This window comes from Peromyscus maniculatus, chromosome 17, assembly GCF_049852395.1.
Source record: "Peromyscus maniculatus bairdii isolate BWxNUB_F1_BW_parent chromosome 17, HU_Pman_BW_mat_3.1, whole genome shotgun sequence".
In the NCBI taxonomy this organism is placed as follows: Eukaryota; Metazoa; Chordata; class Mammalia; order Rodentia; family Cricetidae; genus Peromyscus; species Peromyscus maniculatus.
The window spans coordinates 57,199,103-57,212,430 of NC_134868.1; the positions used below are offsets into that span (position 1 = coordinate 57,199,103).

At 52.9% G+C, this 13,328-nt stretch overlaps 1 protein-coding gene across 2 annotated transcripts; it reads left to right on the top strand.

Annotated features, from left to right (window-relative positions):
* Nucleotides 1–330: 330 nt before the first annotated feature.
* On the top strand, nt 331–11,966 carry C17H13orf46 (chromosome 17 C13orf46 homolog). 2 transcript variants are annotated; one of them, XR_001578621.3, is made up of 9 exons: nt 331–617; nt 2,652–2,691; nt 3,812–3,971; nt 4,067–4,114; nt 5,058–5,108; nt 6,326–6,393; nt 8,186–8,264; nt 10,752–10,937; nt 11,555–11,966. XR_001578621.3 is itself a non-coding variant. In XM_006981281.4 (9 exons), exons 1-9 carry the CDS (start codon nt 398–400, stop codon nt 11,625–11,627), a joined length of 807 nt encoding a protein of 268 aa, XP_006981343.2. In that variant the 5' UTR covers nt 332–397; the 3' UTR covers nt 11,628–11,966. The 2 variants fall into 2 exon arrangements, 1 of the variants encoding a protein (XP_006981343.2); XM_006981281.4 differs by having other exon boundaries at nt 332–617; nt 10,870–10,937.
* Nucleotides 11,967–13,328: the final 1,362 nt, after the last annotated feature.

Below are 13,328 nucleotides of genomic sequence, written 5' to 3' on the forward strand. Positions count from 1 at the left end.
GGGTGAATTCTGACCCATTGGCCTGGATGTAAATCCAGTCACACTGACCCAGGGCCCTTCGTTCATTTTCCTGACTTTGCCTCCTGCCATCCTCATCTCTGAAGAAAAAGGAAGATTCTCAAGTGGGAGAAAGCTCAGGCATCAGGAACACACATTTGTGAGGCATTGTCTTCAGGAAGGCCCCGGGCTGTTGAAGAATCCAGAAGTACAGGAAAGCAGCAGACATGAAACCACTGAAAAAACCTCAAGCCTACAGAGACCTCCGGGGTTGGCCCTCCACATTCAGCTCTGCCTTGTGATGTCACAGCGGTACCTTAGCAACGGAGACTGAGCATGCTCTGGACCACTTTGCTGGAGGAGAGAGAGGGAGAGAGAGGTTGGCAGAGATGCCTTTGGTATGAGGCTGCCCTGGTGGCTCCCTCCGCCCCTCTGGGTCAGGATGGAAAAGGATCCCCCCATTCACAGGAGGCACCGGCCTGGTCCTGGAGCCCTGCCTTCAGGAATAACCCCTGGATACCTCAAGGTGGCCAGTGAGGGGGCTGATCTCCAGAGGAGCAGGAGTGTGGGTGGCTTGCACCAGAAGGGGGATCCACCAGTCTGCATCAGGAAACTACTACGTAAGGAGCTAGGTGTGGGGGTGGCTCTCTCCTGGTGGGCTGGGAGGGCAGGCCAGACCTGACCCAACCTCAAGAAAGTAGGGTTTGTGAACATCTGAACATGGACAGTTTGTGCCTCATGCAAGGCACATTCCTGTAAGAAGTAGCACCAGGCTATGGAAATCCTACCTTTCTCTTGACTGTTCTTTGCCAAGTACATTTCACAGGAAGGATCAGGGCTAGAAGATTCTCCTTATAGTTAGCATCTTCTAAAACACAGGTGCATGTAGACAGGTATACTCAGGTGGGACTGGCAGAGATCTTTATGTGTATGGGTGTTAGGCTAGCGTGTATGCCCGTGTTACTACATACATGTAGTGCTATGAAGATCAGGAGAGGTTTTTGGATCCCCTGGAATTGGAATTAGAATTATGAGCCCCCATGTGAGTGCAGGGAATCGAACCCTGGGCCTCTAGAAGAGCAGCCAGTGCTTTTAACAGCATTTCTCCAGCCCTTCCAGACCATCTTTAAATCCTTCTGGAAATATTTAAACCACCAGGAGGCCTTCCATGGAGGCTACTCTCCTCTCACAGCATTCTGACCCTTTGGCTGGGATGGCACTGAAACCTGCCTAGAACTGCCAAGGTCTGAATTGTTTACAAAGCTATGTAAAACACGCACGCACCCACGCACACACGTACCACACACACACACACAGCAAAAAGGCCTCTGCTTTGTGCTTCTCTGTTGGGCAGGCAGCTTTCATCCACTGATGCCCACAAGTCTGGGTCCAGCACTGTAGGCAGCAGCGGGAAAAGCATGAGGTCTCCTCCTGAGAAAGGACACACACGGCACAGGCCAAGGCCAGGCGTGCTGAGCACAGGAGGAGACAGACTCCCTTCTGGGAAGGAGGCAGCTTGAAAGCATCTAGCGTCTCTATGAAGGACAGCACTGCGGGGGTGGGGGGGGTAGGGGGGGATGGAGGGGATGGAAAGAGAGGACGTGTCCTGCGCGGGCATCAACCAGTCTAGGAGCTGACCCCACGGAAAGGGCTAGCCTGTTGTTCGGGAACCGTCCAGAGCAGGGCAGCCTCCAGCCCAGTCTCTGGGCTTGGCTTTTCCCACAACTCGTCTTTAGCATTTTGGATTCCCCTCTGAATCCCAGAGCCACCATGGGGATCAGACAATACCAGCCACCCATGCTGAGGTCTGGCCTCCATGACAACCCTGGGGGAGAGTCCAGAATGAGGCCTCAGTGAAGTCATCTGCACATGACTCTTCCCGTGAGATGCTGCGCTGGGCTGCCAGATGCCTGGAAGGGGAGGGCAGGAAGTTACACGCAGAAGGAGTATGCCATGTCGGGGCAAAGCTCACAGGCCAACTAGTACCTCCCAGGATCACTTGCACGATTCTCTGAAGTTATTTCCCTGAAGCTGTGGAATTCATGTCTCATGTCCACTGGTTAGGGTCCCCTCAGCCTTGAGCACATTCAAGGTACCTCCTGCCCCATGGGATAGAGGATAATTCAGATCACCCCAGTGATGGCCCTCAGAGCTAAGAGGCATCAGTGGCCAGGATGTTCCTGAACAAGCCACCCCATCTCTAGCAAGTGGCCATCTTGTGAGGGTCCCTTTTCCTGGTCTCCTGTCCTGCCATTCCAGTAATCCATGCTGGGATGAGGAAGATCTGGGGACCCATGAGTGTGTTCCAGGGGGCCCTGGACGCCCAGCCTGGGCCACAGAGGGAGAATAATAGAGCAAGGGGGTGGGCTTTTGCAACTGTGCATGAAGCAGGCTGAAAACTCTAGCCTAGGCATGGAAGGTGCTGGACTAGGGGGAAAGATGGACGAGTGTTTGGAGCATGGCCAAAGAAGTAAATGAGGAAAGGAATTTTTTTGAGCCATGGCTGTTCACCCTCGGGCTGACCTTGAACGTGCCCTGAGAGGAGTGCCAGGCAGGACAGTGAACCTGTGAGGTGGCAAACTGGGGAGGTCTAGGTGCAGGAGCCATCCTACCTAGGAATGCTCGTTTACTAACCGACCACCCTTGCTGCTCAGACTCTGAGGATCCAAGAAACGACACTGATGACATCATCTGGTAAGTGGAAGACACGTTCTTCTGAAATGTGAGGACTGGGGTCGTGGGGAGCAGGGATAGAGCCCTCCCTCGGGGTCAGGACTTGGGAAGAGTCCTTTTAGCGGGGATTGCTTGGGATGGTTGAGGATCCTCTTTATCTGAAGGATTCATCGTGAAAACGGAACCCACCATAGTGTGTCCCGGAACTGCAGGCAGTCCTGCTCACTTCCTGGGTGGCCCTTCTGGCTGGTCCTAGTCTGGCCTCAGGCAGGCTTGGTGAAAGTATCTCAACAAATACCTCCACGTGCCTCTCCCAGAAAGGAAGCTCCACCTTGTCTCATGTCAACTGGGCCCATTGAGGTGTCCTTGCTGAGCAGGGAGGGTACATAACCAGCCTCCTCACTATTGCTCAGATACAACAGGCTGTCTGGCCACCTAACACAGAGCCAGCCCTCTGCACTGCCTTCCATGGGCCTTAAAGGTCATTGAACCCAAAGACTCCTCTCAGATGCCAGTCTGTTCACCATGGGCCAGGCACAGGCCAGGCTGTCTGTTTATACATCATTTCCCATGAGCCCACACCAGTAGAAGGAGCTAGACCAGAAAGCATTGAGGTGGGGTGGGGGATGTTGGTGCCTAGGATGCCACTGAAGGTGCCATTGGATGGTAGAATTAGGTACCCACATGTCACATAAGGCTGTAGCTGCTGTCTAGCCTCGGGAAAAGGACAGGCTGGAGCTCGGAAGGCCTTGGGGTGATGCAACCCAAAACTCGTCTGAAGCCAGCAGCTGTCTGAGTCTTACCTCTGGCAACAGTGAGGATGTGCCTGTGTCCCCTTAGTCACACTCAACAAAGTACAGGGAGTAGGGGAGCCACGAAAGTAGGCATGAGTGACAGACACAGATCAGTCCGCTGATCCCCGCAGCCCTAAGGTCTCTACCTGGAGGGGGTCAGGCTGGTGTCTCCAGACAAGATGAGTTATTAGGGGACAGAGGAGAGACTTTTTGCCCCTAAAAGGGTCCACAGGCTTTACCCCACTCCCAGCGTTAGGGGAGGAGCCAGAGAGTCAGCAACTGATTCCCGTCGTGACACTTATTCCAAACCGCTTTTTCGACGCCTCCCCGACCCCACTTATCTCCAGTCAGGTGAGCCTAGAGGAAGACAGAAAGAAAAAGACCCAGGATGAGCCCGGAAAACTGGACCCAAAGTGTGGGAAAACGGAGCCAGAGAAGAGCGGCTCAGAGGCCAGCGCCACAAAACAAGATGATACCCACAAAGGGAGATGTGCCTCAGTGGCCGAGGTCAGGCCTCCGGCAGCTCTGTGCACCCCTGCTCACCCCAGCCACCTGCGGGGCGTCCCCTGTACTGACCTACTGGTATCTTCTTTGACTTGTAGGGACAAGAGCCAGAGTCCATGAAGCTGAATAACCTTCTAGAAAAACAGGCAAGCATTTCTCCCTTGAGTCACAGGAGTTAAGATGTGCAAGTCTGTCTGTGTGCAACTCCCAGTGGGCTATGCGTGCACTGTAGACTTGTAGCCTTTAAAGCCATCTGACAGGTGCTGTGCTGTCCATCCAGGCTAGAAAGGGGTTCAGGGACCAAGCTCTGGACCTCGTTTCCTGACCCTGCAGCATTGGGCCCTAGCTTGCCAAACAAGGAAGTCAGTTAAGGTGTGGGTCTTGAGATGATTTCCCCTTCCAATTGAATTTGACCCAGAATAATACCACCCTCCTCCCCAGAGCCAGGCACACCTGACCTTGGTCACTGAGGGGCATCGGTGCAAGCCTCAGACTGAATTAGGAATTCCACGGTGCCCTTCATGGAGGAAGGTAGCTCTATCTTCCTTCCCAGACCACGTTCTAGGGAACAGTCACAAAGGGACACATATTTCACCGCACTTCACAGCAGAAGTCCTTGGCAAGACTCTGGGCCAGCCAAAGAGTCAGAGACCGAGGTGGCATACTCTGAGCTGCCAGATCATCCCACTTTATAGAGTAGATCTTATTTCCATGAAGCTTGGCTCTAGGCAAATGTACGGATGTGAGCCACATGCTCCCAGTAGGTCAGGGCTGGGGAGGGATCCCCAAGTCTTCACAGTGCCTTGTCACCAGAAGGTCCTAGCACTCGAGGTGAGGAGGAAGGAACTGGTGGAATGTGAAGAGCTTGTTTCCCCTGAGTAGGAATGGGTCAGAAGGCCACACTCCTCTCGTACCCAGAGCTAGCCTTCTGGACACCGATGTCTGGTCTACCATGGGGGGCCTCCAAGCTTCAGAGGGGCCCTCTGTCATCACCAGAATCTGGTGGGACCACCCAGACCTAGGTGTCTACAAGTCAGAACCTTGCGGGTCCTTCCAAGCTCACTCATAAATTATTGCTTCCATCTATAGAAACCATCTGTGTTTGTGGAGATCGACCTGGGAGACCATATTGAAGAGGAGGTACAGCAAACCCTCCAGACCAGAGGTCCAGGCTACCCCCTGGGAGAGCACCCACACTGTGGGGGGCGGGTATAACAGACGCATGAAGGGTGAGGCAGAGACCCAAGGCCAGAAGTTCCAGGGACTCTCCACGGTGCTAGTGCTGAGGACTGACTGTGGGTGTAGAAGGAAAACACCTGCGTCTCCTCTCCCTCTGCTTTAGCACAAACCTGGATCCTTGGGTACCCAGAGCTGCTGAGGGAGTCTCAGGAGGAGGCTGAGAGGATGGGAGACCGATGGCTTTCTCAGCAACAGCTCAAAACACTCATGAACCTCTTGTGCTTGAGTTGTCCATCATGGAACCATATACCCACATCTCCAGGTGGTTTCCTGACACTCTCACAACAGTGACCTTGGAATTAAGTGTCACCATTATGCCAACACTGCTGTCATCACCATCTCCAACAGTACCCACCACCATCCTCACCCCTGGTCACACCGCCATCATTACCGTCAACATTATCCCTGCCGTAACAACCATTGCTGTCATTGTTACCACTGTCTCCATCCTCGATATCATTGTCACCATCACCATCATTGTCATATCACCACCATCACCACCATCACCAATATCACTGCCATCATCATCAATATCACCACCACATAATCACCATCATTGTCATTATCACCATCAGCATCATCATTACATCACCAACATCATTATCCATAAAATGATGAGATTTTTATCAGTCGCTCATCAACAGAATTATTTGGAGTCTTCCTCCAATTCTCTGCTGTAATGAGCAGATGTCTTTTTGGATGGTTCCTGAAGTTCTCGGTTAGCAAGATTAAGGGGTACCTGAGGGTTGGTTCCTTTCCAGATTACACCTGTTACACCTTCAGCTTCTGAATCACACTATACATATGGTAAAAAAGACTGGTCACTAAGTCTCTATGAGGCTACTCATGGGGCCCTGAGTTCTAAGGACTCTAGAAAGGTCAGCCAATAGCAGAAGCAGACCGAGAGGCCAGTTCTCTCCATCTATAGCCCAGGAGCCATGGAGACTCACACAGGGAGCCATGGAGGCTCACACAAGGACCCAGAGTCCCTTGTTGGACATTCCCACTCGACAGAGTACTGTCTGGAAGGAGGACATTCAGGGCCACAGTGGACTGGCTTTCTCTGTCCCTATCTGACCTTGCGTGGATCCCATAGGTTGTTGTACCCCCTCCCACAGGTGGTCACCTGTGCCGTGAGAGAAGAGAAGAGGCTTCCAATGGACACAGGGGACTTGTCAGAGGATGAGTGAGTATTGCTCAGGGGATAACTTGGATGGGGGTGCTTATCAGAGTGACATTCCCACCACAGACTCCTATGGTGGCAGCGCTGTGCCTTCCTGCCTTTCCTCCATCCCCCTGAGCCATGCATAAGCCAAGTGATTATGGGGGCCAGTGGGGCCAAGAAACAAGCAACAATATGGTAAACTTTCTCAGAGCTTGGGAGCAAATTTACCAGGAGCCACATCTCACTCCGCCACCAAACCAACCACGTCTCCTCATCCCATCAGCCAGCAAAGTGACGAGAAGCAGAAGGTGTCAGCGTCCCCCGTTGGGAAGACCCTGCACACATGGATGCCATCAGGGAGAGAGCCTCTCAGAGCTGGGCTTAGGCCAACGGGGTTTTGCATACTGGTACTAGGACTCATGCCCCTGAGGGGACCAGCAAAATGTTGAGATTTCCTGAAGTTCAGAGGCATCAGCCACAAAGGATGTTGGGATCCAGGCAGATACTTGTCTCTGGCCCACGGATCTATTTTACTTCATTTCTGACAATACAGAGAAATACAAAGAACACAATAGCAGTTACTTAAATGCCCACCCCCTCAGAATTAGTGTCTTTGTTAGTATTTTGGTTGATTTACTTAGGTTTTTAAGATAAAATTTTTCTCTTGGATTTGTAAAACTAGCATGTGGTCTTCAAGGAACGGAATGTGGACCATGTGGAACAGCAGAGAAAAGGGGGAGTTTAAGAATCACCCCTAACCCTACCTTATAGACCCAGGACACTGCTAGGCTGCATGATCCTTGACGTCATACTCAGACATAAGCTGGGTTTGTGCAGGGGGGTGGGTGCCCCTTAGCCCTCTATTCGGTGGGCAGTTGGGAATTATTGTTACGGTGATTGCCAAATTTGCTTCAAGCTTCTGTCTTGGGGGAAGGGATTCAGTGATGTTTTGTTCATCCACACTGCGAAGTTTCTCTGACTGACCTCCACATGACCAGGCTGTGACAGGTGACCATATCAAGCTTTACCAAGATATCAAGACACTCTTGTCACACTCCCTGGTCCAGACCTGATAGATGCAAGTCTTCTCCAAGTGATTCCTTTTCTCACTGGTTCTTGGATGAATTTAGCCAAGGCTGGTTGGCTTTACACTTTATCTTGAGAGATGGACAGTTAAATCTGTTGTCTGCGTCTGGGTTCTAATCCCTAAGACCCACTACCCTAGGTAAAGCAAGTGCCAGAGTAGCCCTGAGAGCTGGCACTTACTTGGTAGGGGATGAGGGTCCTACATATAACCTGATTGGGACAGGTGCCAGAACACCCATCTGTGCCTCTCACCTTGTTGATTTCCAATTTTATGCCCAGGACCCCTCAGTGAGGTAGGCCAACCATCAGCCAACAGCCCCATTGCTGCCCAGTTGGGCAGCTTTGGTCATGAGCTGGGTGATGGCCTCACAGTAGAGTGGGAAGCACTACCTCCTATGGGAGGAAAATAAATGGAGGTTACCTTTCTCCACCTCCAGGCTTTGCTGCCTGGAGGTTATGACTAGGTTCAGTTGGTCTCTTGTATTTAAAGAGTCCCTCTAGCCAGGGAATAAGAGACTTGGGTACCAGAAGGACAAAAATAAGCAGCTAGCTTTGGAAGACTGGTTTGGAAAAGAGATGAGCTGGCTTGGGGAAAGCCCTGCCTCCCTGGGTCTTTGTGGAGTGAGAGCAGTGAGGTTTGAGAGTGTGGTGTGGGGGCTGCCGTCCATGGGGCTGGCGTGTTACAGGGCAGGGAGGACATTTCTATTCCCATGTTCTTGGCGTCCAGGACAAGGACCAGCTGGGTATGCTGCATCCCATATTCCACAAAGAAGAAGGTGAAGGAAGCTACCAGTGCTTTGGAGAAGGTATTCAAAACCTGGAGGGCAGGGAAGGGTGGGACTCTGAATGGCTAGGGGCACAGGGGTGGTGCGCTCACTCCAGAGCCCCTCTGACCAGATCCTGGGGGTTCCATTTCCATCTTGCAAGGCCAGCCATTGCTGGGAGAAAGGACAGTGATGCCGTTATGTAGAGACCCCTAATCCGCTGTAGCCTAAGAATGCTCAGGGGGGGGCATGGACCACCCAGGGGTGTACCCTGGCCTCCAGAGATATGATGATATGATGTTTGTAGATCATGTTCTTCCTCCATGGGATGTGGACAGAGGCAGGAAGGTGGCTATGTCCTCCTTAGACACCTGTCAGTAATGGTGGGTGATGCTGATAGTCCTACCGTGAAGATCTTGGAAACATCTAGAAGTAGCTATGGGCCCAAATCCATGATGTAACATGGTGCTCAGGGGAAGGCATTGTGGGTGCCAAGGTCCCTGCAGGGTAAGGTCAGGGATGCCCAGCAGCCTGAGTCACCTCTGTGCTTGTTGCTGGGCACAGGCCCTGGCAAAATTGAGGAACAAGAGCCCCAGTGTTACCATATAATCCACACCATGGGAACTCCTATCTTTAGGTCTGATCATGGCCATGCACTGCCACCCACTAGGTGTAGGAACTCAATGTCCCCAGCTTTGTTATCACCAGACATACAAGTTAAATGTGCAAGGATAACAGGGCTGCAGAGATGCTGTTTAATGCTTGAGGAGGCCTTCAGGAACAAACCCTAAGCCCAGGCAAGTTGGGTCAGGGGCTATCACAGTCCCAGTCCGTCCAGCTGTCTTCCCAGCCTGATGCTAGAGCCAGCTTCTTTCTTGGAGGTCACCACAGTCGTGGTCCCAAGTGATAGATGCCAGGATGCCAGGACCTCGGGAATATCTAGGCATCTTGACCTGAAGACAGGGGGCCTGAGATCCTTGGGGAGAATGCTCAGAGCTGATTCACAGGGTCCAGAAGGGGAACCAGGACAGCCAGGCGAGAGCAGAAGGCTGATAATGCATGCACACTTTCTACCTTGCTTAGCCAGTTGAATGAGAGATAGACATGCTTGACATTCACATAGGTATGTTCCAATGTACATAGGACACACATGCACACACCCATACACACATGAGTGTGCAGGGCTATGCTCCTCAGCTCCTCATACACATACCACACACACATGCCCACCCTTGTACAGCCACATGTATAATGCACAGTGCACACATTCGCATTTACATTTATATACCTCATACGCATTCCCTTAGTACATAGTACATTTGCATTTACATACCTCGTACATACATTCCCTTACATAGATAACTGAAACTTCGACCTCTTGGGGCGAGAGTCTTGAGGAATTTACTTTCCGGGGAGGCCCTTGCCCAGGTAGAGAAGGGAGGAAGGACCACCCATCAGTTTCCACCCAGACCCCTGCCTGCGAGGGCAAGCCTTTCCCATATCATTACTCATGGGACACAAACAGGCCCAGATGGTCCTCTGAGGGGGTCTACATGGTAAAGCGAGGCAACCCCTTGGGCCCACTATGTGGTTTTGAACCAGTCCCATCCTCCAGCTGCCACCAGAAAGGTACTCTAGAGACACACTTCAGAACAGACAGCTGCTGGCATCTTCGCCAGGGTTGAAGAAGAGGCCTTGGCCATGGCTCCTGGACTCTTGCCACAGAGCAGGCATCAGTGTGAGTCTGTCTACCTGTCCATCCTTTGTCACCATGTCTGGATGGCAGTTTCGTGTTGGCCAAGGCCAGGCCTCTGGATACAACCTTAGCTAAAGTCTCGATGATATTGTTCCTTCTGTGTGTCTTTGTCAAGGGTCACAGCATCTGCCAGGTCCAGAGGTGGACATCATATTTGGAAATCATATTATGAAGGGCTCAAGGAATATGTTGAACCTTGGTTCTGGGCATTCCTGCATGCCTGAGACCTGGGTCTCACTCCCTGCCTATGTGTCCATCTATCTGTGGATTCTGAGCCATATGGCTTCTTAGCATCATTTGCCCCATCAGAGAAGAGAGGTTCTGGCAGGGAGAGAAAAGGGTGACCACCATGTGCTGAAGGCTCAGCGTCAGGGCGGGAGCTCACCTATACTTGGGCAGCAGCTGGCAGCAGCCAGTTTTACTGGGAGGATAAGACAGGCCTGGGGCTTGAGGAACAAGAGGTTTCTGCATTCTGTCCGCATGTCCATGGCTGGTAAAGATACGGAACCACCCATCGGCAGGGTCTTTCTTGCTGCTGCTTCTGGTGGCCAGAGGCTGTTGAGAACACCTAGGGTTTCCATCCAGCACAGCCACTGGCTCCTCAGATCCAAGTGATGCTGGGATTCAGGGAGGATTGACAGCTTAGCTTCTGGGGTCCCAACTCCCACTGCCTGGTGGTCACTAGGAGCCCTTGTGACTCAGACCCCGAGAATTCCATCCTCCTCGGGCCGCACCTTCCCAGCCAGGCACTGACACAGGCTTGGCTTTGTTAGAACCGCCAGTGGTCTCAGGACAGGACCTATCTGACTCAGCCACTGGTAGAGCTCTCTGGGGACTAAGGGAAGACAGCCCAGGCCTGGGACAGCTTCATGATCCCCCCTCCATGGGCAGGGCCAGAGTGACAGCAGCCGACGGAGACCCACCGCAGGGACCCTCCTCCAACCCAAGGCCAATCACAGGTAAGGTCGAAAATGACAGTGAACTCCTGACCTTCTGGTAGCTAGTCACTGCAGAGCGAGGGCACATGGACCTCGTCTCAGGTCAGGGGTAGACTGTGTTACAAGTTGGGGTCACATTGCCCCTGAGTTTTCCGTGTATAACGAGCATGGTCACTGAACTGTTTTAAGGTGCCACTCAGTACCTGAGACAAGGGACGCCCATGGACCAAGTCCATGCCCCCATGGGCCGGCCCTGCCTGTAGCGGGAGAGACAATAACTCTTGATACTTCTTATTTTAGCCACGAAGGGTTTCCATAAAGATTAGTCTTTGGGTAAATATCAGTCGAGCTACTGAAGACATGAGGGCAGGAGACGTATGGAGGTGGGTGGTAGGTCCAGGGTGTTGGGGGAAGGGCGCCCAGTTAGCTGTGCGGGCTCGTGATCATCAGTCTCCCGTCACCTCTGCAGCGCCTGCTTCTGCAGCGGGCCGACCTCCCATCATCAATTCCTGCTCTGTCTTCCCCGCATAAGGCTGCTGCTCCCGCAGGCGTCTTAGTGCAGACACCAGGACTAGGGCTTTAGCCTGTCCGATGGCGCCCCCTGGTGACCCGGCTTCTCCAATCCTCTTCCCTCTCAGTCCCAGGCACCAACTCTGCAGGACCAACGGGCATGCCACCCCACCGGCGTCACAGAACGTAAGCTCCAGCTAATTGCTCACTAAAGGAAAACAACACCGTGTTGTGAACGCCTCGCTGGAGTTACGGTGTCATACGTAGGCAACCTCCAGGCCGCAGCTGGAGAGGAGAAAGGCCAAAGTCACCTCTGAACTGTCCCCTCCCTGCACCCATATCCTTGCACACACACACACCCCAAGCCTTGGGCCACAGCCTTCCTTAGTACCTCTACCTGGAAGCCTGGTTCTCTAAGGATGCTTGGGGATGTGAACTCCCCCAATGACTTTCCCATGTGTGACCCCCCCATACACACACACACACACAAAAAAAAAAACAACCCAAAAAACAAAGCAAAACAATTCCTCAAACATGTAACTCTGAAGCCCTGAGTGCCTGCACTCATCAAGGACATGGTGAGTTCATGGAAGACAGAGGTTAGCAGAAGCTTGATCCCATACTGGGCTTCTGGTGGTGTCATGGTCACTAGTAGGGATGGAGGCAGGGTGGGAGGGTCCGCCGCCTCCATCCCAGAGCAAGAAGACCCCAGTAGACTCATAACTGACAGCAGCCCAGCATATGTGCAGACCGCAGAAGCCAAGCTGGGATGGGGAGGACAAGAAGTGGTGGTTCAAGGTGATCTGTGGGGGTCTCGTGGAGTTGGGGCTCCTGTTTGAAAGGTTTGAGAGAGTCCTCAGGCCACTGATGCGCTGACCATGTCCCTTGCGGGAAGAAGATGGTTAGAAGCGTTCTTGGTGCGTGTACAGACAGGGATGACAGCATGGGCCAGTGTTCTGGAAGGAGTTCGGGCCCAAATGCCCGACTTCGTCAGGCAGGCATACCGGAGGCTCTAATAAGCACCCAAGCCCATGAGGCAGAGTGGGGGTGGGTCCCCTCTGACAGGTATCGGGAATGGCGAGGTCCCCTGTAATCAGGCCCTCTCTTCTTCCCTAGCGAGAGGCTGGGGCAGTGGAGAGTGCAACTTTAAGGATGCGAGGAGGTGTGCCTATTATAGTCCATGCGGCGTCCTGGAGTCCAACCTGTGAGATCCTTGGGGCAGTAAGGCTGGCACCTGTCATTCTCCTGGGGTCGGGGCACCTGGAGAGTTTGTTAGGGGGTTAGAGATTGACAGGTTCTGAGTGGGGAGCTTGCAAGCGAGCCCCAGCGTGGTCTGAATTCTGCCGATATTCTTGGCATCCTCCCTGTGTGAGCTTAGCTTTGGGGGCACATTTTCAGAGCTCATGCAGTGTGAACACAGCTGAAAAAAAAAAAAGTGACCCGTGGTTTCCAGACCCTCCCAGGGGTGGACAAACGCTCTTCAAGGGGGAGGGGGGCTGGAGGCTGTCTCGGTGGAGGAGCCCCTGGTTTCAGTCATCTTGTTTGGTTCTGACACAGCTCAAGGCATCTTAAAGGATGACCCTTGCTTTACAGAGGGGGGAAACTGAGGTACAGGGAGCAGGCAGGAAGCTGAGGCAGAGCCCAGAGACTGAGCAGCACTGAGGTGGAGCCCACATCCTCATGGGTTACCCCACAAGCTTGCTCCACCCCTTCTCCCAAGCTGATGGCCTCTCACTTCGGCTCTGGCCCCTCTCATCACACATCCAGCCCTGTGGAAGGACCTGACCCTGCTCTCAGTGCCAATGATGAGGAAGACTTCATCCTCCAAGAGCCCGTTTGCCACATTCAAGGACCCTTGTCTCCCAAAGAGCCCTATCCCACCCAAGTAGTGCCCGCTTCTGA